The 25,315-nt window shown below is 35.6% G+C and overlaps 6 protein-coding genes and 1 non-coding gene across 8 annotated transcripts; 3 read left to right on the forward strand and 4 right to left on the reverse strand.

Annotated features, from left to right (window-relative positions):
- Positions 1-3,912: 3,912 nt before the first annotated feature.
- On the forward strand, positions 3,913-6,084 carry LOC106332468 (cytochrome P450 71A1-like). Its single transcript, XM_013770926.1, has 2 exons — positions 3,913-4,839; positions 5,368-6,084. The coding sequence occupies exons 1-2, from the start codon at positions 3,961-3,963 to the stop codon at positions 5,980-5,982; spliced, it is 1,494 nt and encodes a 497-aa protein (XP_013626380.1). The 5' UTR covers positions 3,913-3,960; the 3' UTR covers positions 5,983-6,084.
- Positions 6,085-6,188: 104 nt separating this feature from the next.
- On the reverse strand, positions 6,189-9,932 carry LOC106332469 (folylpolyglutamate synthase-like). The gene is made up of 16 exons (XM_013770927.1): positions 9,920-9,932; positions 9,740-9,861; positions 9,597-9,665; positions 8,909-9,018; positions 8,739-8,799; positions 8,472-8,555; positions 8,308-8,364; positions 8,030-8,090; positions 7,849-7,895; positions 7,667-7,744; positions 7,393-7,557; positions 7,034-7,309; positions 6,875-6,953; positions 6,649-6,807; positions 6,477-6,589; positions 6,189-6,393 (listed from the first exon to the last, which is right to left on the reverse strand). The coding sequence occupies exons 1-16, from the start codon at positions 9,930-9,932 to the stop codon at positions 6,334-6,336; spliced, it is 1,554 nt and encodes a 517-aa protein (XP_013626381.1). The 3' UTR covers positions 6,189-6,333.
- Positions 9,933-10,179: 247 nt separating this feature from the next.
- On the forward strand, positions 10,180-10,253 carry TRNAV-CAC. The gene has a single exon. It is a non-coding gene; the product is annotated as a tRNA-Val (tRNA).
- Positions 10,254-10,355: 102 nt separating this feature from the next.
- On the forward strand, positions 10,356-12,388 carry LOC106332056 (PRA1 family protein A2). 2 transcript variants are annotated; one of them, XR_001267989.1, is made up of 8 exons: positions 10,356-10,687; positions 10,766-10,806; positions 10,915-10,993; positions 11,509-11,595; positions 11,669-11,757; positions 11,842-11,913; positions 11,999-12,166; positions 12,245-12,388. XR_001267989.1 is itself a non-coding variant. In XM_013770515.1 (7 exons), the coding sequence occupies exons 1-7, from the start codon at positions 10,530-10,532 to the stop codon at positions 12,100-12,102; spliced, it is 630 nt and encodes a 209-aa protein (XP_013625969.1). In that variant the 5' UTR covers positions 10,356-10,529; the 3' UTR covers positions 12,103-12,388. The 2 variants fall into 2 exon arrangements, 1 of the variants encoding a protein (XP_013625969.1); XM_013770515.1 differs by having other exon boundaries at positions 11,999-12,388.
- Positions 12,389-12,476: 88 nt separating this feature from the next.
- LOC106333575 (uncharacterized protein At2g39795, mitochondrial-like) lies at positions 12,477-13,447 on the reverse strand. The gene is made up of 3 exons (XM_013772009.1): positions 13,199-13,447; positions 12,722-13,092; positions 12,477-12,640 (listed from the first exon to the last, which is right to left on the reverse strand). The coding sequence occupies exons 1-3, from the start codon at positions 13,445-13,447 to the stop codon at positions 12,481-12,483; spliced, it is 780 nt and encodes a 259-aa protein (XP_013627463.1). The 3' UTR covers positions 12,477-12,480.
- A 6,999-nt stretch (positions 13,448-20,446) lies between these two features.
- LOC106334185 (probable transcriptional regulator RABBIT EARS) lies at positions 20,447-21,148 on the reverse strand. Its single transcript, XM_013772509.1, has one exon. The coding sequence runs from the start codon at positions 21,139-21,141 to the stop codon at positions 20,467-20,469; it is 675 nt and encodes a 224-aa protein (XP_013627963.1). The 5' UTR covers positions 21,142-21,148; the 3' UTR covers positions 20,447-20,466.
- A 1,278-nt stretch (positions 21,149-22,426) lies between these two features.
- Positions 22,427-24,511, reverse strand: LOC106336410 (dnaJ homolog subfamily C member 2-like). The gene is made up of 2 exons (XM_013775245.1): positions 24,356-24,511; positions 22,427-24,064 (listed from the first exon to the last, which is right to left on the reverse strand). Exon 2 carries the CDS (start codon positions 24,018-24,020, stop codon positions 22,599-22,601), a length of 1,422 nt encoding a protein of 473 aa, XP_013630699.1. The 5' UTR covers positions 24,021-24,064; positions 24,356-24,511; the 3' UTR covers positions 22,427-22,598.
- Positions 24,512-25,315: the final 804 nt, after the last annotated feature.

Genomic DNA, 25,315 nt, shown 5'->3' on the forward strand with positions numbered 1-25,315 from the left:
TCAAGCACTATGATCATCTACTCATCAAGCACTATGATCATCTACTCATCAAGCACTATGATCATCTACTCATCAAGCACTATGATCATCTACTCATCAAGCACTATGATCATCTACTCATCAAGCACTATGATCATCTACTCATCAAGCACTATGATCATCTACTCATCAAGCACTATGATCATCTACTCATCAAGCACTATGATCATCTACTCATCAAGCACTATGATCATCTACTCATCAAGCACTATGATCATCTACTCATCAAGCACTATGATCATCTACTCATCAAGCACTATGATCATCTACTCATCAAGCACTATGATCATCTACTCATCAAGCACTATGATCATCTACTCATCAAGCACTATGATCATCTACTCATCAAGCACTATGATCATCTACTCATCAAGCACTATGATCATCTACTCATCAAGCACTATGATCATCTACTCATCAAGCACTATGATCATCTACTCATCAAGCACTATGATCATCTACTCATCAAGCACTATGATCATCTACTCATCAAGCACTATGATCATCTACTCATCAAGCACTATGATCATCTACTCATCAAGCACTATGATCATCTACTCATCAAGCACTATGATCATCTACTCATCAAGCACTATGATCATCTACTCATCAAGCACTATGATCATCTACTCATCAAGCACTATGATCACCCACTCATTTACCAAATCAAGCACCATCTTTGATATTTTATGTATTGTTGCTCACTATAAATACCATCACTCATCTCACTCTTTTGTACACCATTACATCTTCTTCTTCTTCCTTATAATAAACTCTCTCCTTTATATTAGTGTTATTTGCTTCCTACGGGTATTAAATTCTATTCTTATTTTAATTTCTCGATACTATAAATTATAAGTTATTTCATAACACTATCCATATAAAAGTAGAGACGGAGACTTTTGGCCTTTTAGATTTTTTTTTTTTTAAGTATGGACCTTTCTATATATGCGAAAACTCTTTTGTAAATATAAAATTGGAAAATTAGAGCACATATACATAGGAAACACATAAATTAAATTTATACACGTAACAATTTATACACTATAGTATACTATGTATTTTGTATAATATTACATTAACTACCATTGATCAACCACAACCGTTTGATCATACATGCATTCTTGCTCTTTTTATTTTCTTTGTTTTTTCTTCTCCCCCTTCCAAATTTATTTGCTATATATCTTTGTATATCATATATAATTCAACCAAATAATTATAAAGATGAAAACATACAGATTTTTCTACACATGTTATAACTTGAATTTTTTTTTAAAATGTTTGTTTAAAACTGTAAAGTTGTACTATACTATATTAAAAAAAGAATAGTAAAATGATTTAATGCATAATAGAAACAATATTTAGTTATACTATCCTAATTAATGTATAGTATAATTTTATTTTCATCTCTCTCTCACAATTATTCTTACTATTCACATTTGAACATGATGAACAATTTCCATTAAAATGTAATATGTTGGTGTATTTTGTTATATACTACATATCAAGCAAATATAGTATAGTATATTTTGACAGCGTATTTGGCAAACGTTCACGTGCGGGAAAGGAGAAAGTGGTCCGTTTGTATGTCAAATTGTCACATCAAACACCTTACTTTTATTACATGGTCACTTGTTTAATATTTTTTTCAATATGGTCATCTCACAAATTCACCCTATAAAATTTCCATGGATCATCAACATTTACTTGATTCATACAACTTTTGGCAATTGTGATGCCCTTAAATTGTTAACCTAATTTGGCGTCTAAAGCACCTGCTTCCCCAGCTTTAGGTCAGGGCCGGTCCTGACTGCGATTTATATGATGCAATATATATATATATATTGTCTACAATAACTTGTGAACGTGACATGCTAATATATCGGATAATCATATACTCCGGCAAATAAGTTTGTGTTACATGAATACATCTCAATCTCCCGCGTTCTCTAACCATATTCACACCTAATAGTTGCTTGGAAATTTAGACAGAATTTCCGATTTGTATTAAAATTCAAAATTAGTTATTTATGCGTTCCGGTCTCATATGGATACACTATTGTAAATCACTTTCAGGCAAATAGCATTTTCTTTACATTTTTCAAAAATAAACATGTCATGTTTGAATGTTAAGTGTTCTTAAGAAAAGTTTCCAAACAGAAAACTTTACTTTAGTGATGTATATGTGTAATTAGTACGTACGTAGCCAAGTACTATGAATCGATTATATATACATCCAAAAAAACTAAGTTACAAAAGTCTAGGATTGCCGCCATTACTTGGTATATATTGTCTGCTTCCGTGGGAATTTCATTGATATTGAAAACATAGTGAAAAATAGGAGAAGAGAAGGACAGTAATTAAAACCAACTTGAAATCCATTTCTGCTGTAAATATAAGAGACTGCGTGGGAGAATTCAAAAACCTTAAAAGTAACTTTTATATTTATTTTGTTATTTTAAACTATGGAAGGGCTTGGGACGATGGCCCTTAGGGAGAAGAAGTAAAATCACACTTCGCTCTTAACACTTGCGGCAGGGAATTGAGGTCGCATGAGGTATCCACGTCCATATCCATATCTCGAGGAAGTAGGACTGATAGTTTTAGGAAATTAAAAGATAACTAGTTACCAGTCTAATTAACTAAACTAAACCAGATCAGTGTAGATCGAGAATAGACCATCGTATTATTCCCCTTTGAATCGTCCAAAAACTTCTAAAAATTTCAAATTTTATGGGGCGATTGTCTACCGGGTTAGGTGAAAAACAAATGAAATTTGGCAAATAGGTCACATCACTACGATTAATCAATGTTGAGACAAATTTTATGGGACGATTGTCTACGGGTTGGGCGTATCTCTTAACAGGTGTTGTGATTTTTGACCAAAACAAAAACAGGTGATGTGATTAATCAACGGACCATAAAAAGTTGTACGTACATATTTAACGTAACAGCAATACAGCATGACAAGTAAAACTTGTACGTAAGAAACGTAAATAGCATAACGAACAAAACTTTTGGTGCCCTAATTTCGTAGAATGACAAGTCAAACTTAATACTTTTCAAGTGTTTAGTTTGAATAAGTTAATATTTTGATATTTCTTGCAATTTTAGGCACAAAATGAAGTTCTGCTGGTTTAAAATGGCCAAAATATGTAAAATATATAATAGTTCGCTCAGTCACATATAATCATTTTCTAAATATTTGCATTAGGAATTATTTCTTTCATCATATGGTTTAGATTGTAAAGATTTTAACATTAGGATGTTATACAGTTATCCAAAATGGGTGATTTTACTTTACTTCCCAAAAGATGTGGTGAACATGTCATGTATCTTAGGGAAAAATAATTAAATAATCAGTGGATCACACCAAAACCTAAGGATTCAATCTTTAAAATTCTTAAATAAGGACTCTTTCTTAGTGAATCCTTGCACTATTTACAGGTCCATACGACATGTGGCGATCCGCGATTGGTAGATATATATTTTTTTTATCTGAAAAAATAAAATACTTAAAAAATTAAAATACACTTTTTCTAAGGACTCCTCTTTGGGCAACACCATTGCACTATTTGCGGGTCCCCACGACATGTGGCGACCCGCGATTGGTTGATATATATTTTTTTTTATCTGAAAAAAAAATACTTAAAAAATCAAAATACACTTTTTCTAAAGACTCTTTTTTGGGTAACACCATTGCGGGTGCTCTAATAGTTTATTGTTTGGCGTAAAAGTCCTTAAACGTGTACTAATTTTTAATCAAAAATAAAATATATAATGTGCACATGTTGATTTGACAATTCTAGGGGGGGGATCGGGGAACTGGTGATCCTAAATTTTTCTACTATAAATAGACGCCTAGGTTAGATCAAATAAAACAAGTGACCACAACAGAAAGTGAACTCTAACTTGAGAATCATGGATCAAATCATCTTCAACTCAAACCCTTTCCTTTTAACTCTTTTCGCATTGCTCCCAGTTCTCTTCTTCGCAATTGTCAAAAATAAGATCAAATCAAAAAAGCTAAACCTTCCTCCATCTCCCTCAAAACTTCCAATCATTGGAAACCTTCATCAAATAAGTAACCTACCCCACAACTCACTCCACGACCTCTCACTCAAACATGGACCGTTAATGTTCGTGAACCTTGGAACCACTCGGTACCTCATTGTCTCGTCCGCTGATGCTCTCGAAGAGATCACCAAGAACCACGACATCACCATCTCAAATCGACCCACCAGCACTAGCCTTAATCCTCTCAAGGGTAATGGTCAAGACTTGGCGTACCATCCGTATGGGGATCACTGGAAGGGAGTAAGAAAGATCACTGCACTTCATCTGCTGAGTAAGAACGTCGTGAACCGGTTTCAGACGCTGAGAGATGAAGAGATCTCGAGTATGTTGGAGACTATTCATTTTTCGAGCCTAAAAGGTGAAGAGATCGATATGTCCCATATGTTCAACACCGTGGTTAGCAATGTCTTTCATAGGTCGTACACGGGTAGGTACAAAAAGGAAGAGAAGAAAGGGCTGGAGAATGCGACGCGGGTCTTCTTGAATTGGGATGTCCAGTTCAAGAAGGTCTTGGGATCTTTCTGCGTACAGGATTTGTTTCCGATCTTGGCGTGGATGGATAGATTTACGGGTTTCAAAACTCTTTTAAAGAGTACTTACTTGGAGTTGGATGATATTATGGAGACTCTCATCAATGAAAGAGAGAAGGACAGCTTCGTGGATGTTCTTCTTCATCAACGAGACAACGATAAGCATGACTATGACGTCAAAGCAATCATGCAGGTCTGTGTATATATATTATTTGCAATAGATTCATAAATATCAGAGGTGTGTACGCACATACTTTGAATTTTATGAGGAAAAATATACAATTTTGATATGCATATATATATTTAAAAAAATATAGAATTATTACAAAGAAAATATTTACAAATATAGAACATACACTATATAAATACATTTGCTTAAAAAATCACTCCAAACTGATGTACTGATACTATTTCGTAAATAGTGTTATTTTGACATATTTCAAATGGATTAAAAATTGCATAATATACTAGTATACCCTTATTTATTATACATATAATTAATTAAATAAAAACTATTAGTTAATCAAACTAATGTAGAAAATTAAATATGTAAAATTACATTGGAAATGTAGAATAACATTTTTAATATTATTTAAGTACCTTCCAACCTTTCGGATCAAACCAAATATTTAATATCATATGCCTATAATCAATTATTTATGTCTTTAGATCATCTCTTGTCTAAAGAGTAGATATCTACTTGTTCTTGTTCCAATTGTAGGGTATATTTGTGGCGGCTATAGAATCTGTAGCCTTGGAGCTAGAGTGGTTATTGGCCGACCTCATCAAGCACCCCCAAGTTATGAGGAAAGCACAAGAAGAGGTGCAACGCATAGTTGGGACCAAATCTAAGATAACCAATAATGAAATAGATCAAATGCAATATTTGAAATGTGTAATCAAGGAGACAATGAGGCTGCACCCTGCGGGAACAGTTCCGAGAGAGACGTCATCAAAGTGGATCAAAGTAGGCGGCTACGACATCCCTCCAAAGACCAAACTATTGGTGAATCTGTTTGCTGTCCAGCGTGACCCTAAAATTTGGGAAAACCCTGAAGATTTTATCCCTGAGAGATTCCTAGACAAGAGCATTGAATATATGGGGAGCAAAGGGTACGCACCATTTGGTTTTGGTCGTAGGAATTGTCCCGGTATGGCTTATGGTAACGCGTTGATCGAGGAGATTATGGCGAATCTACTGTACCGGTTTGACTGGAAGATGCCTGATGGCTCTAAACCGGAAGAGATTAACATGGAGGAGATATGCCAATTTGTTGTCGCAAAGAAGTACCCTATCAAGCTGGTTCCTGTTCCAAGGTTTAAGATCAAAGCCTAGGGGGTTGATGCGGTTTCCCTATTAAGTGTTATATGAGGCCAAGCCATTTGGTTTGCTAATAAGTGAGATAACTGTTTGTTTCCGTTATCTAATAATATTACTGCAAGAATAAGTCCGTTTCGTTATGTAAACGTAAAATGTATGCAACAAACTTTATTGAATACAATCCTGAGTCATTTTAAAACAAGCTAGTTGTGTAGCATTTGTGAACCTGTTCCTCTGACATTTTGCTTTTGAGTTTTGATTAAAAGAAAAAAAGTACTGTGGAAAATGAAATCGAATAATAAAAATAAGATTAAGTGTGGTGTTTTGAGAAACATGAATAATGATGACATGTGTTTGTTTTTCTCTTCATTTTCTGATTAATCTCAGTACATCGCCTACAAGATGTAACGAACCAGTTACAAGAACCTGCACACACACACATACAGTCCTTGAGCCACTTTGAAAATTATGAGACAAACGATACTCAATAACAAAGGGTTTGAGTTAACCTGGAAATGTGTGGCTGAGCCACTCTCACGTACACTATCCCTTAGCCATTTTATTGCCATAGGGAGTGAAGTAAACACCTCACTGTTCCCACTACTTTCTCCATTATCTTCTCCTTGAATTGAGATATATTATGGATCAGCAATATTTAGGACTAAAAGATTTTTTCTTTACTACCCCTTTCACTGTGGAAAAGGCTTTCCCACACTTTCTGGAGTGTCCACTGCCATGACAAGTCAACCTGTGGGTCATTCTCTGGCAAATCCGCCGCTGTACCAACCTTGTGATACACCGACATGTTTGGTACAAAGAATGCCTTCTTGAAATGAACACCTACACATGTTTTGTTTCTTCAAGGACATTGTGTTACAAACTAAGGCACAATGCTCAAAAAACTTACCATAGTTTGCACATATATTCCGTAGATGTGGAAGCAGCATATTTGGGTCCCTAACTGACATGCAATTGAACAGCAATATCTGCAAAGAAGCCATATGCTCTTAATTCATTAAATCTCTTATCCAAGACAAAAAAAAAAAGAAACCCCTCGTCTCCTTACCTGTTGGCAGTTTTCTTCTCCTGAAAACTGATCATGAGAGGATCCTGAGGAGACATTAACCAAATGTTCTGAACTCTCTGACTGGTTGTCTCTTTTAACAGCGGATGAAAACCATTTGGCGCATACTTCCATGCTTTCTGGAGTGTGAGCACCATCCAGATAAAATACCAAATCTTCTGAAGTCCGAGACTCAATAAACTGATCAGGGACAACTTGTCCTCGTCCTTGCAAACTCGCTGTAGCTAACCCTTTGATGAATTTCTCGGGAAGAATACTCTAAAACAAATAATGTGGAAAAATGATGAGAGAAGGGCTTAGATACAAGCTAATTAAGAAGTGAAAAGAGCAGAGCAATTTACCGTTTGAGTAAGACTAGGAACTTCAAGTTTACCAACTTGCTGGAGCCAAGTAGAGGCAAGAGAAACTGCTAGACCAGCATTCAGATATTGGTGCTCCCCATCAAGTCCAAGTTTTTGACCACTTAGCTGCCTTGCAGTTAGTGGTTGCACCACTTGGAGATTCACCTGCCAATATGATGATGTTAGCTTCTCCAAATCAAACACTTTCACAGCACATAAACATTTTTCCCCCAATTAAGTGACGATAGAGTTCAATAATTAAATTTGGGGGTACATTTAATTGGGAAGCTTTCTCTTCAAGGACACACATGGCTTCATCAGGTTGTGGTACTGTGATAGCTGGAACTCCAAGCTGAAATATAAACAAGGAATATTAAGCAATCTATGGAAAATATTACTAACTTACAAAAAAGGATTGATCCATTTGAAATTTAGATATACAAGTGTTATAGCCACCTTGAAAATTCCAGCCTTCTCACCAGCAATTTTGTCAAGTGTATCACCTGTGTTGCATCCCACATAGAAAAAATAATTCATTATACAATATCACTAAAGGAATTTAACTCATTTCATGAAAGCATAGATCTCATGATAACATTTTCATAGCTGTATTGGTATGGTATGTCAAGTTACAAACCTAAAATTTCCATGTGGTCATATCCAAGAGATGATACACCACATACCACAGGTTTCTGAACCTGTAACATGTCACCAGTGTATCCCCCATGAGAAGTTATTTGGTGAAACAAAAGACTTATTCGTTCAAAAAAAAAGAAACAAAAGACTTATTATAGAGTTCATGAAAGTAATCTATATTTCAGTACTCAGACACTTAATTAGTCCTAATGAACCATAAACTTAGTCCTATTTAAAGAAAAAAATAGCATCTCAGCAGAGAGAAAAGGTCAAACGTACTGAATTGGTGGAATCAAGCTTTCCGCCTAATCCTACCTCCAATATAGCAACATCTACCTGCATAAAGAAGCAAAGAGCAATATAAATAAAGAAAAATATATTTTCACATCTATCTTGTCACTTGGTAAAAAAAACACTCAAAAAGGTATAGATTGGCATCAAACCTTTTCTGCAGCAAATATTTTAAAAGCTAGCGATGTAAGGAAGCGGAAATATGTAGGCATTGGTATCTCCTCGTGAGTTCTCTCCTGCATAGCACAAAGTCAATTACACTATACATGTGCCTTTCAATCACTACCCCTCTGAAAAATAATTCCAATGGCAATCAACATTAAGGATAACTACTACACATTCAAGAAACCGAAAAAATATAAAAAGAAGTCCAAGAGATTCAAATAACTGAATCTTTTTTTTTCAGTTGCAAAAATTACCCTAAGCCGGTTATAGCACCACCAGAAATAAACCAAAAATTTCTCCTCACTTATGTCCACACTGCAGCAATAGAACAAACACATCAGCTAATAGTTTTGTAACCAGGTTCCTGCTTCTAGGAGCTTATATATATTTCTCTCAAAAATTCCAACAAAGTTAGAGAAACTACCCGTCTAAGCGAAATCTTTCACGGACATCAATGAGGTGAGGTGAAGTTAAGAGTCCAGTTCGGAAGCCATAGTTTCGTAAGATAGACTCAGTGAAGGCACATGTGGATCCCTTCAAGCCAAGATAAAAAGAAAGAGAATATTGTTATTTGTTAGCTGCTGGATCAGATAGTAATCAACAGTCCAAACAATAATCACTTTCATCAAAAAAAGGTTCACATAACGACATATCCTGGACAAATGAAACATTGGCATTATCCCCCAAAATTTTGAAAAAAAAAAACTACATAGATATAGACTCAAAAAAGAAAAATTAGACCTCTAAATTTGTTAAAAAAAAAAAATTGTTCAAATCTTTAATAAATAGCCTATATCTCACTAAATCCCGGTGTCTGCCCTGTGTAAGGTAAGCTTACACAAATTCAAACAGAGATCCAACTATAGAAACTAAATCAAATCATATAGTTACAAAAAAAAATCACTGTATTATTGTAAAGGAAAATTTGCTCTATAACCATTAAAAATAACTAAAATTAATAAACTAACTATCATTCCCCTTATCTCTCTTCTATTTTCTTCATATCTCTCTCTAACTCATAGTTAGTTTCTTTCTTATTTTTAGTTTTTTTAGTTATTTCACTTATTCTCCCTTATTGTAAAGCATCTTTAGAAATTAAAGCTGGTATATACCTTTCCTTTAGTTCCAGCGAGATGGATAACGTTCATCTTTGACATGTCATCTTCTTCCAGGTCAAGTATCTGCAAAAGTATTACGAAGACCGTTACAATATTCAGCAGAGAACCAAAAAAGAAGGTAAAATGTAAGAGAAAACCTTGAGATAATCAAAGAGAATCTCGAAGCGGTCTCCTTTGTCGCTATTATCAGCATGACTTCGCTTCATGCTCAAAGAAGATAAAGCAGCCAATGCTTCCTCATACGAATCTCCATTATGTCCTGTAACCAAACACAAGTGAGAGCTCGATTTTAAGTGAGGATATGAAGGAAGCTAAACCTGGAGCTGCCATGTCGATATCTTCTTTCTTTAACGAACGAATCTGGAAACAGCTAAAAGTGAGAATATATAAAAAACGAAAACCCTCCGAGATTCTCGGAAAAGAGCAAGTGCTGGTAGTGGTGGAGCCGTCGTGCGGAGGACGGCACGATGTGCAACGAGGTTCAAAGGAAACAGCAAACATTCTGTTGACTTTCATTGCATTACTACTCTTCATTTCTTTTTACTGAATACGTAAGCATACTCTAAATAAACAAAACGTCTGGGTGGTGTAGTCGGTTATCACGCTAGTCTCACACACTAGAGGTCCCCGGTTCGAACCTGGGCTCAGACATTGAACTTATTTATTTTGTAATTTCATACATTAGAGGTCCCGTGTTCGAACCTGTCCTCACGCATTTCACTACTTTTGTATTTTTGTATTTCTCCCCACCGGACGGCCACGTCACCATAACTACGCAAAGGATTATACGAACACGCACGAATCGAAAATCGAACAAATCACAGACCCAAATTCGAATCTGAAGAAACTCATCGGAGCTCGACTTTCTCCGTCGTCGCCGAGATCGATTCCATCTTGTGGCGGCTCCGAATCGAGTGTGGGGAGGGTATGGATTGGGAGAACGTAGCAGCAGAGGATGTGATCGAGGCGCTAAGAGAAGTGGAGTGGTCGACGCCTCCTCGCTCGTTCGGCGAATTCTTCTCAAGATTCGCGTTCCCGCGCTCTTTCTCTAAATGGAAGAGCCGTCTCAAATGCAATCTCTACTAGTATAATTATCACTCTTCCCCTTTTTTTTTTTTTTTTATTCTTGTGATCTTCATTAATTGTTTCATTCTTGTTTGCAGCTATCGGACGAATTACTTTATACTGGTGATTTTCGTTCTAGGTTAGTGAATAAAGCTTTCATTTTTGGGGGATTTTTTTTTTTTTTTTTTGGTTTAGTTTGATAGATGTTTTTTTTTTGTGTGTGTGTGTTGACTTGACTCTCTCTCAGGTCTTGCTCTGATTACAAGACCATTGGCTATTCTTGGTGCTGCTTTCACGGCCTTGAGCTTAGCTTTCCTTAACGATAGGTAATGGTGTGACTTCGTTTTAGTTTAGTTTCTAGTTTTTGTCTCTGCTATGCAATTTCGATTGAGGCTTTCTCATGGCAACGTGAAGTTTGCGTAGGTTTGGAAGACGTTAGACTCCTTTGTATACAATGGTTGCTCTTGAACCGGATTGAATCTATAGGTTTCATGATTTTTGTTCTTGATGTCTGAGTGGCTTTTCCAGTTTCTGGGTGGCATGGATTGGAGGATATTAGGCTCTCTTTGTCTTAAATTGTTGGTCTTGAATTTTGTATTGGAGATTCAATAGGGTTTTTGGTCTTGGTTCTTGAAATCTGAGTGTTTCAAGGTGCTTTGTTTCGTCCTCGCTGTGGCGGTTTGGTTGTTCATGTTGTTGATATCTGGCTTTCGATGTTAGTTTATTTTTGCTTAGCGTTGATCTGCATTGAAGCATGTGGTAGTGTGTGTGTGTGTGTGTTCTCCCGAGCAGAATCTACTGGGTGTTCTTCAAGCTTAAAGGGGATGTTTTTATTTTGCAGTTTTGCGGCTAGTTTTAATGAGAAGTTCATAAGGACTATTAGGCTTTTCTCTCCACACTTGGCGGCTAAAATGAGGCCTCCTCACATGTGAGTTTCTTATTTTAATGTATTTGCCGTGGAAGATATAAAGAGAGTACTTAGCTAATGTGAGCACTTGCAGGCCTGTCATACGTGGGAGATCAGCAGCAAGGAAGACAGTTTACGTTTGTGGGAAACCACGATGGGTGTTTGTCGTTACTTTCCTAACAGGTACTTGACACTATCCCTTGTTATATATAATGCATCATTGGTTTCAAAAAGTGATCAATGTCTTGGTTTGCTTATGTATTATAGCAAGTCTTGTCATGTGGTTCTCTTCCTGCGGTTTGTTGTGGGTCCTCTATGCATTTCTGACTTCCCTCGCCGGTAAGTTATTCCACTTGTTTTAATCGTTGATGTCCTTTGATGTTGTTTTGTTTTTGACACATGAGATTGTTGTTTCTCTCAACAGTGATCATTGTTCATGCAAGCGTGAGAACACCAAATCTCAAGGCACGCTTAAACACATTCCGTGAAGAGTTTCGGGCTGTCTGGCGTAACTACAGTGAACTTTAGAGTCACAAAGGTCCCTACTCGCTACACAATCAAGAAGCAAACCGAGCAGCTGTCATGTTGTCAAGTAAGAGCATGTCTCTCGTCGCTTTAAGCAAATCTAGGTTGTTAATCTGAAGTAAATGAATCCCTATTGTTTTGTCAGATGATGGTAGGTATAGCTTCCAATTGGTTATGATGGTTACTGGCTTTCACTAGAAATACTGGACATACTTGACCAAGTTACTTCTGATTGCTGTAGTGATGCTCATACTTTTTAGACTTTGTTAATGATTTGATTTCAAACTCATTTTATTATATAAAATAGATCCAAACAGAAAGTACAAAATTGGAAAAACAGAGCATCTGAAAACTGAAAAAAAAAAAGTGTTCTGGTTTTCCTCAACACTTGACGAAGTTCTTGAGCGTTTTCAACCACAATAAGTGCTCTTTACTATCTTTGTTGATCATATACTCGTGCAAGAAGTTAATCATGCTCGGCGCTATCCCTCTAATCTCGTTGTACCTATGGAAAGCCGTTCTCAGCTTTTCATCCAAAACCCTGCAGAAAGAAACCATCAAACTTCAAAGATCATGACTTTTGATTCTTATAATTATCAAAAGTTCAACACTTGTTCGATACCGGAAGGAAGGGCCTTCATATGCAAGCTCATCTTTGGAAGGATCATCAGGAAACGTAAACCACATGTCCTTGATCACAATCTTGTCAGGAAAAGCAGTACATCTGAACTCCAAACTTGGTCCTGTCTTCTTGGAGAGTGTTACTAAAAGAGGCACATTAGATTGCTTAGGCTTCTCTGGCTTATCCTCATGTTCTTCTTCCTCTTCTTCATCACTCTCTTCCTCGTCATCTCCTTTATCACCTGTCACAAGATTAGTCATGTGCACTTCAACTACAACACTCTCTCCTTGGTAGTCTCTAGTCAATGTCACGATCTTAGTTCCTGGTTTTTCTTCCATTTTGAAACGGAAACCACTTGGAGTTTCTTCAACCTTTATTCAGACACGAAAGCAATAACAGAGGAGATTGATTATATACCGTTGGCCTCAAATGTTACATTATGAAACAAACTGGCATGAAAATGAGGAAATGGCTAACTCGATCGTAATCGTCAGCTTGCTCGGCGAATCCAATCTCGGTTTCGATCACTCGTAGAAGTGAATCAGTTGAGGAAGCTCTCTTTCTGGCAGATGTAGTGAAGGGATTATCACGAGAAATGGACGGCGTCAGATATCGCAAGCTGCCAAGAGCGTAACAAGACTGGTCAAGAGATGGGTTAACGGGAAAGCTATTTTTGAAGCAGCTTCCGACAAGCCGCGAGGCTGTCCGACGTACCAAAGTCGCCATTTTTATGTCGGAGCTTTGAACTGAAGAGAGAAAGGCTTTAATGGATTTAATTTTCCAAAATACGGGCCCATATCGGGCCGATTAGCCCATTACGATATTTCAGGTTAAATAGTTGGGAGACCATTTAACATAATCTGAAACCCTAGTTTGCCTCTTCTTCTTCAGTTGTAGTCTTTTTTTAAAGTTCAGAAGAAAGTAGCGATGGATACTATTAGCTGGAGATATGGCTAATGTAATGTATTATTCCAAACCTTTTTAGGATTAGTGATAGTAATCAGTAGTTTTGCCTTTTTTATAAACTCTGTTTTATGGTGGCTAATTAGCCAATCACATGTTAGCCTTATGGCTTTTGTTTGTGTGAATGGTCAGTGAGCTCACCTATAGCAATGTTGTTGGTGATTCGTTTCAACACTGAAACAGGATTAAACCCAGTTTTGGTTATGGATCATTAACTATATATGTTTTTGACTATATTACTTCTATCTGAGAGTGTATATATATATATACACCATAAGGTGACCAATTATCCGATCACATATTAGCCATATATGGCTGCTTCTTTCTGTGATTGGTCAGTATGTCATCAATATCACTTATCTTGTTGGCAGCCTTTTCTGAATGTGAGCAAAAATCTGTGTTCTCCTTTCTTGGCTGTTAACTGTACACTCAAAGCTCCCTTTTTAAACTGCTTGGTGTTGATGCTACTCGCTAGTTATACGGATGGGCACGTTAGTCAGCCGAATTATTTTATATGCGGGTGGCCGTAATGCCCACCCAGATGTTTTGTTGGTGGCTTCTTGCACGAAAGTAGATTTGTACTTTCATTACCTAGCTGCCAACTACAACACATTTTGATTCTATAAAATTTCTATGGATAACCATCTTGTTTTTACCATTTTATAGGATTTGCGTATATATCTGTGTTTTTTTTGTTTTCTTGGCTGATTTGCGGCTTCATTAGCTGTGCTAAAGGTTGATGATTGCTTGGTTCTCAACGTTGTTCCAGTCATTGGAACAAATACATTGACCGTGGATTCCTAGGAGTGGCAAAATTTGGTCCAGTATTATTTATCTGAATACCAAACAAATTGCGTTATAGAAAATGTTTCAAACCCTCTAACTTGTCCCAGTAATGTTCATCATGTATTCATGCTATATAACCGAGCATGAATACATTTACTAATACGACACAAAGATAATGTTCCAATGATTGAAGGCTAGGACCAACCAAATAGATTGGTTCGAAGATTATTCCTCCTGAAAATGAACGTATAAACCTGATTAGAGCGGTTTTTCTGGCGAGGGACCATCTTTTGTCACTCCATTGTCACGCACTCTCTCCTTCAGGAATCTCACCGTGCGTTTGTGAGTGAAGCGATTGGATCAAACTCCGGTGGAGATGTTCCTAATGGGCCTGGTATGTTTATGTACTCAGGGGCCATTGAGACCAACTCTGACGTACATAAACAGACCTAATACACATACATTTATTAGGCTTTGGTATGTCTAAAAGAATTTATGGACACACGTCACGGTCTTAACGTCACCAATGGGAAAAGAAAGTAAAGTAAAGAATAACAAAAAATGGTGTCATTTGACTTTTAATGCATCTTATGCACACGGTTTGTGAAGGTGCAATGTCAATCAGAACACACAGCCAAAAAAGGAAAGTACATTGAAACAAGAAGAAGAGAAAAGGTTACTAAACTAGGAAACTCTAATGGACAAAACATATAAAGAACCAACCAGTGAAATAAATTTTGATGAATAAGGAGAGGGCAAGCATGAGCATGTGCATTCTGAACTCTCCTTTAAAACCACTCTATTACTTCTTTTACACTAAAGAAGTCACCTATTTGCTACCCTGTTACCAAACCTTTCACTTTCTTATTGTACATAAGACCTCTTAACAATAGATGCGTAGTGAATGATGATGGTGCAACTTCAAGTTGAGTTTCTTCAGTGGGAAAGCTAGACAACAGAGAATATAGCGTTATTCACTTTACCTGTTTGTGTATATAGGTGTTATAGCAACATACACCAAAATAACTTTTAGGGTAACTTATTGATATCAACTTTTAGGGTAACTTATTGATATATAAATTCTGAAGTGTAAATTGCCGGGAAAAGGTTCTAAAATGTGGACTATGAGATGCAATAGTTTTTTTTTTTTGCTAAAAAAAGAGAAGATAATGAGATCCAATAGTTGTATGTAGTTAGTCGGAAGGTATTCTAAACTCGGATCAGACAGTGTGGTACACTTTCGGGCTAGTCCACTTTGTAGCACTAAGTTCGTTCCTCCCGGGGCCGACCGGATCAGCCGATAGGGTTTATCAAAAAAAAAAAAAAAGTCACTCTAATTTTTCATTATATAGTAAGTCTTTTTAGATCTTAATATACTTGTAATTCTTTAGACTATTAAAATATTTTTCAATCTAATTTGTTTTTTCATTAAATCATCATATTCATATGTCAAGTATTTTAGATCTTGCAGGACTTGTGCCTGCTTTACATCCATATATCCACCATTACAGTTCAACAAGATTATCATGGTATAATAATTACTCGATTTTGACCCGCGCTTAAAAAGCGCGGACTTGTTTTCGAAATCAAATAAATTCTTTTGAAATCATTTTTTATAGATAATATATAGTTTGGGCATATTTATCCGAAACTGCATATCAAACCATACCAAACTAAAAACAACGAAACCAATTGAACTGAATTTCATAAATAACCTAACAAATCATATATCTCTGGAATAAAAAAATAAACCGAACCGAAAACCAAATGGATACCTGAATTTACCTGAATTTTAAAAATTCAAATAATATACTTAAAAATATTGCATTAATGATTTATATATTCAAAGTTTGACAAAATCCAAAAACTTGTCATTAACCTGTGAACCGACACCGGTTGACCTGACAAAGACCCAAAACAATCTTATAATATTTTTAAAAATTTGATTAAATTTCAGATATACATTATAATAGTTATAAAACTGAATCAGCTATTTGATCCACGATTTTAAAGCGCGAAAATATGTTTTGACAAAATTTTACTTTAACAAAAATAATGATATTTGTTCCTTGCGTTTTTATATTTGCAATATTTTATTAAAATAAAAATTTGAAAAATAAACTGCATCCAATTTTTATATTCATGAAATAATTTTATTAGAAAAAAAATAGAAATAATAATTTTTTTGACAATATATTTTGAGGTGTATATTCATATTCTAAAGGTTTGAAAAAGTTTGTTAGTATTTTTTAAGTTGCAGACTTTTATATTCATATTTCTTAAAAATTAAATTTGTAATATTTTGTATATGCTAGAAAATAAATGAGGACATGTATTTAAGGAAACCAAATATTCCACATGTTACGCTAGAAAATTATGAAACAACACGTTAGCAAATTATCTCAATAGATATGGTATAGTTAGAGAAAATAAGGGTAAGACCAAAAAAATATTAATGAGTAAGTGCAACAACTTTTTCATAAATAGATTTTTTAGGATTCTTTCTCTTTTAATAGTATAGATTCCAAAAAAATTGTTTTTATCTATTTTTAAATTAATCGTAGATTTTAAAAATTGTAACAACAATCTATTCTATTAAATTAAAGTCCTAATTTTTATCTACTTAAAAATGTTGTCATTCAAGTTTTGAACCTATTCACATTTCATTAGACGTAAATATAACATCCCTTAAAATTCAGTTATACAATATAACATCATGTTTGTTTTCGTGTGAATATTTTGTTGCTAGGATTTAGGAAGTTAGGTTTGTTATAGTTTAATAAGAGAATACTAATGGAGATATTTTTTATACGTATATACATTTTAAGGAAAGCTAATATAAATAAAAGGTTTGATATGCATGTATTGGTGTAGTATATTCAGATGTATGATATCGAAATTTTCCATAACTACGTATTCTGCTCCTATTATTTATTGAGTTATTCTTGGGTTCGAGATTCACCAGCCAATAGAATTTCATTATTTCAAATGGAAACAAAATATTATCAAATTATATTATGTTTTTAAAATAAAAAAGTAAAAAAAAAAATAGCACTTACAGAAAAAGAATTAAAAAAAATCTTTTTAACGTCGTCGGCAAAACATTAAACCCTAAATCCTAATCCCTAAACCCTAAATCCTAAACTCTAAACCCTTGGGTAAACCCTAAACCTTTGGGTAAACCCTAAACCTTTGGGTAAACCCTAAACCTTTGGGTAAACCCTAAACCTTTGGGTAAACCCTAAACCTTTGGGTAAACCCTAAACCTTTGGGTAAACCCTAAACCTTTGGGTAAACCCTAAACCTTTGGGTAAACCCTAAACCTTTGGGTAAACCCTAAACCTTTGGGTAAACCCTAAACCTTTGGGTAAACCCTAAACCTTTGGGTAAACCCTAAACCTTTGGGTAAACCCTAAACCTTTGGGTAAACCCTAAACCTTTGGGTAAACCCTAAACCTTTGGGTAAACCCTAAACCTTTGGGTAAACCCTAAACCTTTGGGTAAACCCTAAACCTTTGGGTAAACCCTAAACCTTTGGGTAAACCCTAAACCTTTGGGTAAACCCTAAACCTTTGGGTAAACCCTAAACCTTTGGGTAAACTCTAAACCCCTGGGTAAACCCTAAACCCTTGGATAAATCCTAAACTCTAAATAAAAACACTAAACCCTAAAACTCTAAACCCTAAATACTAAACCCTAAACCATTGAGTGTTTTAGTGTTTAGTGATTTTGATTTAGAGTTTAAGATTTATCCTATAATTTAAGATTTATCCTAGAGTTTAGGGTTTACTCAAGGGTTTAGGGTTTAGGATTTAGGGTTTAGAGATTAGGATTTAGGGTTTAATGTTTTGTTTACGACGTTAAAAATATTTTTTTTTGTAATTACTACTATTTTTTATTTATTTATTTTTACCTTTTAATTTAAAAAAGATAATATAATTTGACAATATTTTGTTTTTTTTTTTAAAAGATATCGAATATAAAATAATACAATCCTATTGGTTGGTAAACCTAGAGGTTCACCCTAGGGGTTGAACCCAAGAATAATTCTTATTTATTTTGGTCTGTTCGTAACATTTGTGTATTGTTTTCCAAATCATATATGATGCAACTATACCAGTGCTAAATATGATATATGAAATTTATTCAATCGTTCATATAGAAAAACATGGAATCCTTAATATATATTTTTAGAAACTCATTCGGTTCAAATTATCATAATTTAGATATATATTACGTATTCATGAAAAGTTTTTGAGCATTTCTAATTTATATAAAACTAAATAAAATTTTAGTATGTTGTTACTTTTTTAAATAAAAATAGAAAAACAAGTGGTTAATATATGATTATTAAACACCAGAAACAAGATATTTGTTTGTGGGGAAGCTGAACTAAAGATTTAGCATACAACAGAAATCTCTTACGAATTGGATATTTTTCACCAATGCTTCAAAACCTATAAAGGATAGATTTCCTAGCTACAATAATAAAATTACCAATTTATCTTCAAAAATTAGAAAACAAAGTGATAAAAAACCCCCCAAAAAATTAAAGAAAATGGAATTGAGAATGAGAAGAGCACGCTGAATATTCCGAAGAAGAGCTCCCAAAAGAGGAAAGGATGTTACAGCTAGTGGTTATTAGTTATGACACAAATTCTCTAAATTCTATTCCGTTTATTATATTCTCTTTACATTTTGTGTGTGTTCAGTTCTCCTCTTGTTGCAGTTGCAGGGCAGAGTCTGATTTTTGTGTGGGTTAATTTTCAGTTTTTTTAATAGACTTCTTCCTTAGCTTATTTTTGCATTATGCTTTGTATTTGTAATAATAAAGTCAGAAGATATAATTTCATGAATTTTCCTCTTTTAGACAACGTTGAACTTTGTTGCCCCTCCATTTAAAACCATATCCCCTTTATAACCATCGGTTCCATTCTTTCCTTTTCACTTATTTCTTCTTCTTTAATTTATTTATAAACGTAAAACAAAAAAGGTAATCTAAAAGTACAACATACAAACGTTTGCATGTGTTTATATTAGGAGCTGTAAATTGTGAAAAGACCACTTTCACTTCGATCAATTATAGTTTACCCTTCTCAACTACAGACATGTACACAAGCACAATTATAGTTTACAAATATATATACATACTGTGTGTAACATGTTCATATCTGCAAAGTTGCTGTCAACGAGATAATAACAATCTGTTCATTGCATTTCTATTTAATTCGATCATTAATACTTTGATGGTGCATTTTCTGTTTACCAAGAAATAATGAAGAAATATATTTTATTACTGTTCAGTATTTGTCTTCTGGATCAGTTTTATTCCTTCATATAATATTTTACGGTATTTTTTTTTTTTTGTAAACTAATTTTTTATTTTACGGTATTATTCATTTCTATAATTACAAAGCCAGCTACATTAAAGAGTAATCTTCCAAGCTCCTACTATTTTCAAACATATCAGAGTAAGAGTAAAAACAATTATCATTTTTTCCATGTGCCAACCACTGAGAAGTGATATGTGTAGAAGTAAAAAAATGTTAATCTAGATTTGAGGTCATGTGGCCATCCCTATAAGCTTATAGCAAACGTTAATATTACCTTCCTGTTATTTACAAGCAAAACCCATTAATAGACTATGGACATTAGCTCTTACGATTATCATTAGATTAAATAATTAGCCTTAAGTTCTTGGTTTTCTCTAATCTCCTCATAGGTTATATGATAACTGGGTTAACAAAATAGACAATATGATGACTTTTAGTTTCTAATTTCTTTTTATAATATTGAGAGTTCACATGGAATATTAAAGCGAATTATATCATTGAATTTTCTCTCTTCTATTTTTGAGTCTTACCAAAGAGTAAAAGTGCTGACTTCCCATACAATGGAATTAATTACTATATCAAAGCCAACACTACAAAACCTACTTTTCCCTCTTGAGATTTTGGCAATCACATTCACTATTATTATCATTATTACCACTTAGGCTAGTTAACCTTTGGTGGATCAGCTCCTAGCCTTAGCTCAAGATCCAACTCCTCGTGATGACCGTTGATCTTGGATACTCCGATGACCAACCCTACCATCATCGGCAATCTTGAAACATCAGTCTTTGCTTTCTTGGACGCCAAAACCCCGTTGATTAGTTGCTTCCTCCGAGGATCGAACTCAGAACTCACTAGACCGATAGATAAATCAGTCTTGACTTCATCATTGTAATGCTCAAATCTTTTCATAGAACTTTCTAAAACATCACTTATCTCTCTCTTACTTCCATTTGGCTTTCTTGAATCTTCTTGGACGGGAAACTTCGGTCCCACGTCAAGAACTTCGGGTTGTTTTTGTACTTGTTGATGATGATCATAATCAAGAGGCGTGGCTTGGTCAGTTGATGAAGATGATAATGATTGTTGTTTAAGACGAGCTCGGTCTCTTCGATGAACGTTCATATGACCGCCTAGTGCTTGTGCCGACTTGAACTCTCTCCCGCAAAAGCTGCACGTGTAAGACCTAGGCGGCCACATGCAACCACCTCCACCGCCATACTCTTCCCCAAATGGCCAGAGTAAAGCCGCGTTCGAGGATTGTCTCGTCACCACCGGTCGGAACTTCATCGACATCAAGCATTTATCTCTCTCCATCAGACACGAATACGAACGCATACAAATACAAATATAAATGTATTATTCCTCTATTAGTATAAGAAGTTGAGAGAGTTTTTATGGGTGGGAGAGAAGTATGTAAATTTATATACACGAATTGAACACATATATAAAGAGAGACGCATGTACGTATATGTATGATAGTATAATATGGTTAAAGCATTGAATGTGAGAAAACTACATTGAGAACCATGAGTAAAGAGGGAGAGACTTTGATAGGGAAAGTTCTTTTTTACTTTAGCTACTCTTATGTCTTCACTTTAAATATTTGAATAGTAACAATTAGGTGGCGAGCTTTTGATTCGATGGTAGCTAAACTTAATGCCAAACGCAACATAAGTTTTCCACGAGTCTACAAAATTAATGAGTTGTTAGAGTCCATGTTTTTCAATAACACCTAATAGTATGACAAAATAATATATGGCTTAACTGTAAATTTTGATGTTGGACTACAACATGTAGAGACTAGACAAATACATTATTTATGGATATGTGTGTCTGTAGAGGTGATGGAGACAGTGGACCATCAAATTAATTTATAATTTATAGATTATGTGATCTAGCTAATAAGACACTGGATACTGCAATTTAATATGATATCGTGTGATTGTTTTGCGAGTATTATACGGATGAAAAGTGGAGATCATTGCCTGAAATTTAGATTATTTTTATGGACTCGTAAGAGATTATTCAACCTACAATTTGTCTCCATATATTACGGTTTTCAGACAGTGGGAGAAAACAACAAAATAGTATTGGAGTACAAAGTATCCAAACTGATAAGTGACTTAATTACAAAGCAAAATAATACAAGTTTTTATAAACGTCAGATTAATTTTTTTTTTTGAAGAATGTTTTGAGGAAACACCAAAACATGAATATGACTTTGTTTGGTTTTGTTAAGAACAAATTTTCGGTATTTACGCAACAAGCTGGATTCAGTAAGCGAAGACATTACATGGAATGTATTATTAGTGCATTCATGATGTATATACTTTTATGATTATATATACGCATCAGGCAAGCATGTGTTAATTGCAAATGTTGATGTTCTATGCTAATATATAATACATGGCAATATGGCATGGAAGTTACTGGGGAAATAGAGGGGAAGCAAATGCTATAAGGAATGGTTGATGTACATACCAGATACAATTGTTCTAATGAAATATCAAACCAAATTGTCTCGTTTAATTTATCTGTTTCAATCACTTCTGATTAGTTCTGTTTGGTTAATCTGCTACACCAAATCACAGAAAAAAAGAAACTCGACCATAACATCAAATTAGACCAAGAAACAAAATAGATAAATAAGAATAGGTCCAGTTGTCAAAACACTCTATGTAAGGAGGGAGAGGATAGTAGCATGATGATGAATGATGTATATGAAAAATATTAATCGTAGCAAAAATTTAGAGTCTATGCTCTTCGCTTCTCTCTGTCAAAAACCAAAATTCTCAGACCATTGCAGCAGCTCGAGGGCTCTGAGTAGCAAATCCATTAGCTTCTACATGACCATTCTGCTTAGCTTCAACCACTTCTTCTTCACTCTCAGTTTCATCATTCTTGAGCACCTTTGCCAGCTTCATCCCTTCCTTGTTCTCCATCTTGTCGCACAGCTTCCTCAGCTGCTCGGTGTTTAGCGACATGCACAGATCCTCCACGTATGCAACAGAGATGCCAAGCAGACGCTGGGACAGAACTGGTGCGGAGAGAGTCCTGAGCCGACTTCGTTCCTTGGACCGAAGCTTCTTCTCCTTCTCCTTGTTTTTCTTTTGCTGCTGAGCAGCCTCTGCAGCGAGTTTAGCTTCCTCTTCTTTCCTCCTCTTCTCTTCCTCGATCGCCGCCGCAGCTTCTTCCTCCAGCTTCTTCTTGGCCATCACTTTTTCATCTTTCTTTGCCTGCTTCTTCGCCTTCTCCTCCTCCTTCCTCTTCACTATCCTCGGGTCCTTCTTATAAGCGTTGTCTACAAGCGTCCTTATCCGAGCGTACTCCTCCTTCCTAGCCTTCTGAGTCTTCCTCGCGTTCTCTCTCTCCATCCACCTCTTCTCCTCGCGCGACTCCGCTTCCTCGAGGTCGTGCTCCTCCTCCTCGGGAAACTCTCTCCAGCTCTTGAAAGCGTACCAGAAGTTGTAGTAGCTGTCAACCTCTTTGACCGGCGTGTTCTCATCTCCCAGATCAGGAACACGAGTGTTAACAGACCACCTCGCGTTCCTCTTAAACGCTGGACCAAACACCTTGAAGAAGTCTTTGGGAGCACACTCGCTTGGGACTTCGTCATCAAACTCATCGGTAGAGTCGAATATTCTCCTCTTAGTTTTATCCATGAGAACCTCATACGCTTCTTGGATCAGCTTGAAGTGAGACTCAATCGCCTCCTTCTTAGCTTCCTTCGCTTCTTCACTCTCCTCAGTAAGCAGAAGAGCAGCAGCAAGCTTATCAGGATGATGCTTCAGAGCAGCGTCGCGGTAGCTTTTCCTGATCTGATCCTCTGTCGCAAGATACCTTAAACTGGCCAAACCAAGCAACGCGTAGTGATCATGCTGTTCCTTGACTTCCTTCCCAGACTTATTCTTCTTCTTCTTCCCCTTATTGCTGCTGCTGCTGTTCTTGTACGTTTCATAAGAAGGAATATCTTCCACATCGTTGTTTGCTACTTTCTTAGGAGAATCAGAGGTATCTTCTTTATCCTCTACGACTTTCTTTGTACAGCCACGAAGCTTGAGAGCAGCGGAATGAAAGGCATGACCAGCAGGTTCACGGTTGAAAGCCTTAACAGGAAGAGAATTGGAAGAAACATACAAAGGTTTCCCCTCTGAAAGCTCGTTGGAATAAGTAAGCAGCTTAATAACAACAGAGTTACTCCTTAAACTCTGCATGATGATACACTGTGTAGGATCCTCCAAAAATCAAACCTTTGTCCCTGTCGCAAGTCAACAAGCAATTAACTTATACATCTATACAAATATATAAACTTCCTACTTTAAGATTCACTTAACCGACGATGGGTCACTCACAGAGGCAATCAAAAACACAAATTTGAAGAGAAACAGTTCCTAAACCCAATCAAAGTTCCTAATCCTCTAGATAAACAATACACAAATGAAAAACCCTAAGTTCCATCTCTTCAGTAAAGATATATGTTTAAACGAACTTAAAGAAACCCTAATCGATCCATCTGGTGACTCAGAAAGAAAAGGAAGCAGCTTCTTACCAAAAACTTGAGCTCGCCGTCGCAGTTAATCCTCCGAAGTTATCGCTCGCGAAGACGAGAGGAGTTCAAATTTTTCAGGAGGAAACGGCGGCGGAAGCTCAATGAAGAGAGGGAAAGAGAGAGAGAGAGAGAGAGAGAGAGAGAGCGTTTACTTTGGTAAGTCTACTAAACCTTGTTTGGTTACATCTTTTTGGTATTTATATGCTTCACTCTCAACACTAACCCTTATTCGTTTTAAGCCCGATATACTTGTGGGCCTAGACCCATTAAAACAGGCATTGGCCCATTATGAAACACTCGAGCGAGTCATACAAGTGTATACATAGTCTGTACATTGAAACACTCGAGGTCTTGTGTGGCAGTCATGTTACCTTCATAGTGAAACCGGAAGTCAATAATAATCTATTTGAAGTATAGAGATAGCGCTGGACTTCAGTTCCGGTTCGGGTTTGGAGGTTTTAGTTCGGTTATTTTGATTTTCGGTTGGATTTGGGTAACAAAGTTGGGAACTCAGTTATATCCAAGATAATTTTGGATCCTATTTCTTTTGGATTCTGGTTTTCCGGTTAAATTTGGGTTAAAAGTAAAAAAACAATTCTGATATTTTGGATTACCCATTACCAAACCGAAAACCGAAGTTTTTTATAAATATGTTGAGTTGAATATTTCCCACCGAACTAACTGAAATTTCGGTTCTGGTTCGATTAAAAATCCCAACCCTTGTAAACTGTATATGTTTTGGATTCTTGTAACGTGCAAGAAAATAATCAGGCAATTAGAAAAATTGCAAATTATTTAATTTCTCATGGGTTTGAGAAATCTGATTAATATCTCATGAGCCACCTCTATATGTAGTTCTTATTTTAATGGGCCAAAGCCCATAACAATATCGGGTTTAAAAACAAATAAGGGTTTTAGGTCCAAACCCTCAGTGTTGTGAGTATTATTAACATATAAATA

This window comes from Brassica oleracea, chromosome C3 (genome assembly GCF_000695525.1).
Source record: "Brassica oleracea var. oleracea cultivar TO1000 chromosome C3, BOL, whole genome shotgun sequence".
Classification (NCBI taxonomy): domain Eukaryota; kingdom Viridiplantae; phylum Streptophyta; class Magnoliopsida; order Brassicales; family Brassicaceae; genus Brassica; species Brassica oleracea.

Excerpts from the sequence above, each read along its gene's own strand:
- LOC106332468 (XM_013770926.1), top strand. The coding sequence starts at position 3,961 with ATGGATCAAATCATCTTCAACTCAAACCCTTTCCTTTTAACTCTTTTC. Across the intron at positions 4,840-5,367 it reads ACGTCAAAGCAATCATGCAG|GGTATATTTGTGGCGGCTAT; the intron begins GTCTGTGTATAT and ends TTCCAATTGTAG.
- LOC106332469 (XM_013770927.1), bottom strand. Across the intron at positions 7,558-7,666 it reads AGAAAGCTTCCCAATTAAAT|GTGAATCTCCAAGTGGTGCA; the intron begins GTACCCCCAAAT and ends TCATATTGGCAG. Across the intron at positions 7,310-7,392 it reads TTCCTAGTCTTACTCAAACG|AGTATTCTTCCCGAGAAATT; the intron begins GTAAATTGCTCT and ends TATTTGTTTTAG.
- LOC106332056 (XM_013770515.1), top strand. The coding sequence starts at position 10,530 with ATGGATTGGGAGAACGTAGCAGCAGAGGATGTGATCGAGGCGCTAAGA. Across the intron at positions 10,807-10,914 it reads ACTGGTGATTTTCGTTCTAG|GTCTTGCTCTGATTACAAGA; the intron begins GTTAGTGAATAA and ends ACTCTCTCTCAG. Across the intron at positions 10,994-11,508 it reads TTAGCTTTCCTTAACGATAG|TTTTGCGGCTAGTTTTAATG; the intron begins GTAATGGTGTGA and ends TTTATTTTGCAG.
- LOC106333575 (XM_013772009.1), bottom strand. The coding sequence starts at position 13,447 with ATGGCGACTTTGGTACGTCGGACAGCCTCGCGGCTTGTCGGAAGCTGC. Across the intron at positions 13,093-13,198 it reads AAGCTGACGATTACGATCGA|GTTGAAGAAACTCCAAGTGG; the intron begins GTTAGCCATTTC and ends GTCTGAATAAAG. Across the intron at positions 12,641-12,721 it reads TATGAAGGCCCTTCCTTCCG|GGTTTTGGATGAAAAGCTGA; the intron begins GTATCGAACAAG and ends TTCTTTCTGCAG.
- LOC106334185 (XM_013772509.1), bottom strand. The coding sequence starts at position 21,141 with ATGCGTTCGTATTCGTGTCTGATGGAGAGAGATAAATGCTTGATGTCG.
- LOC106336410 (XM_013775245.1), bottom strand. The coding sequence starts at position 24,020 with ATGCAGAGTTTAAGGAGTAACTCTGTTGTTATTAAGCTGCTTACTTAT.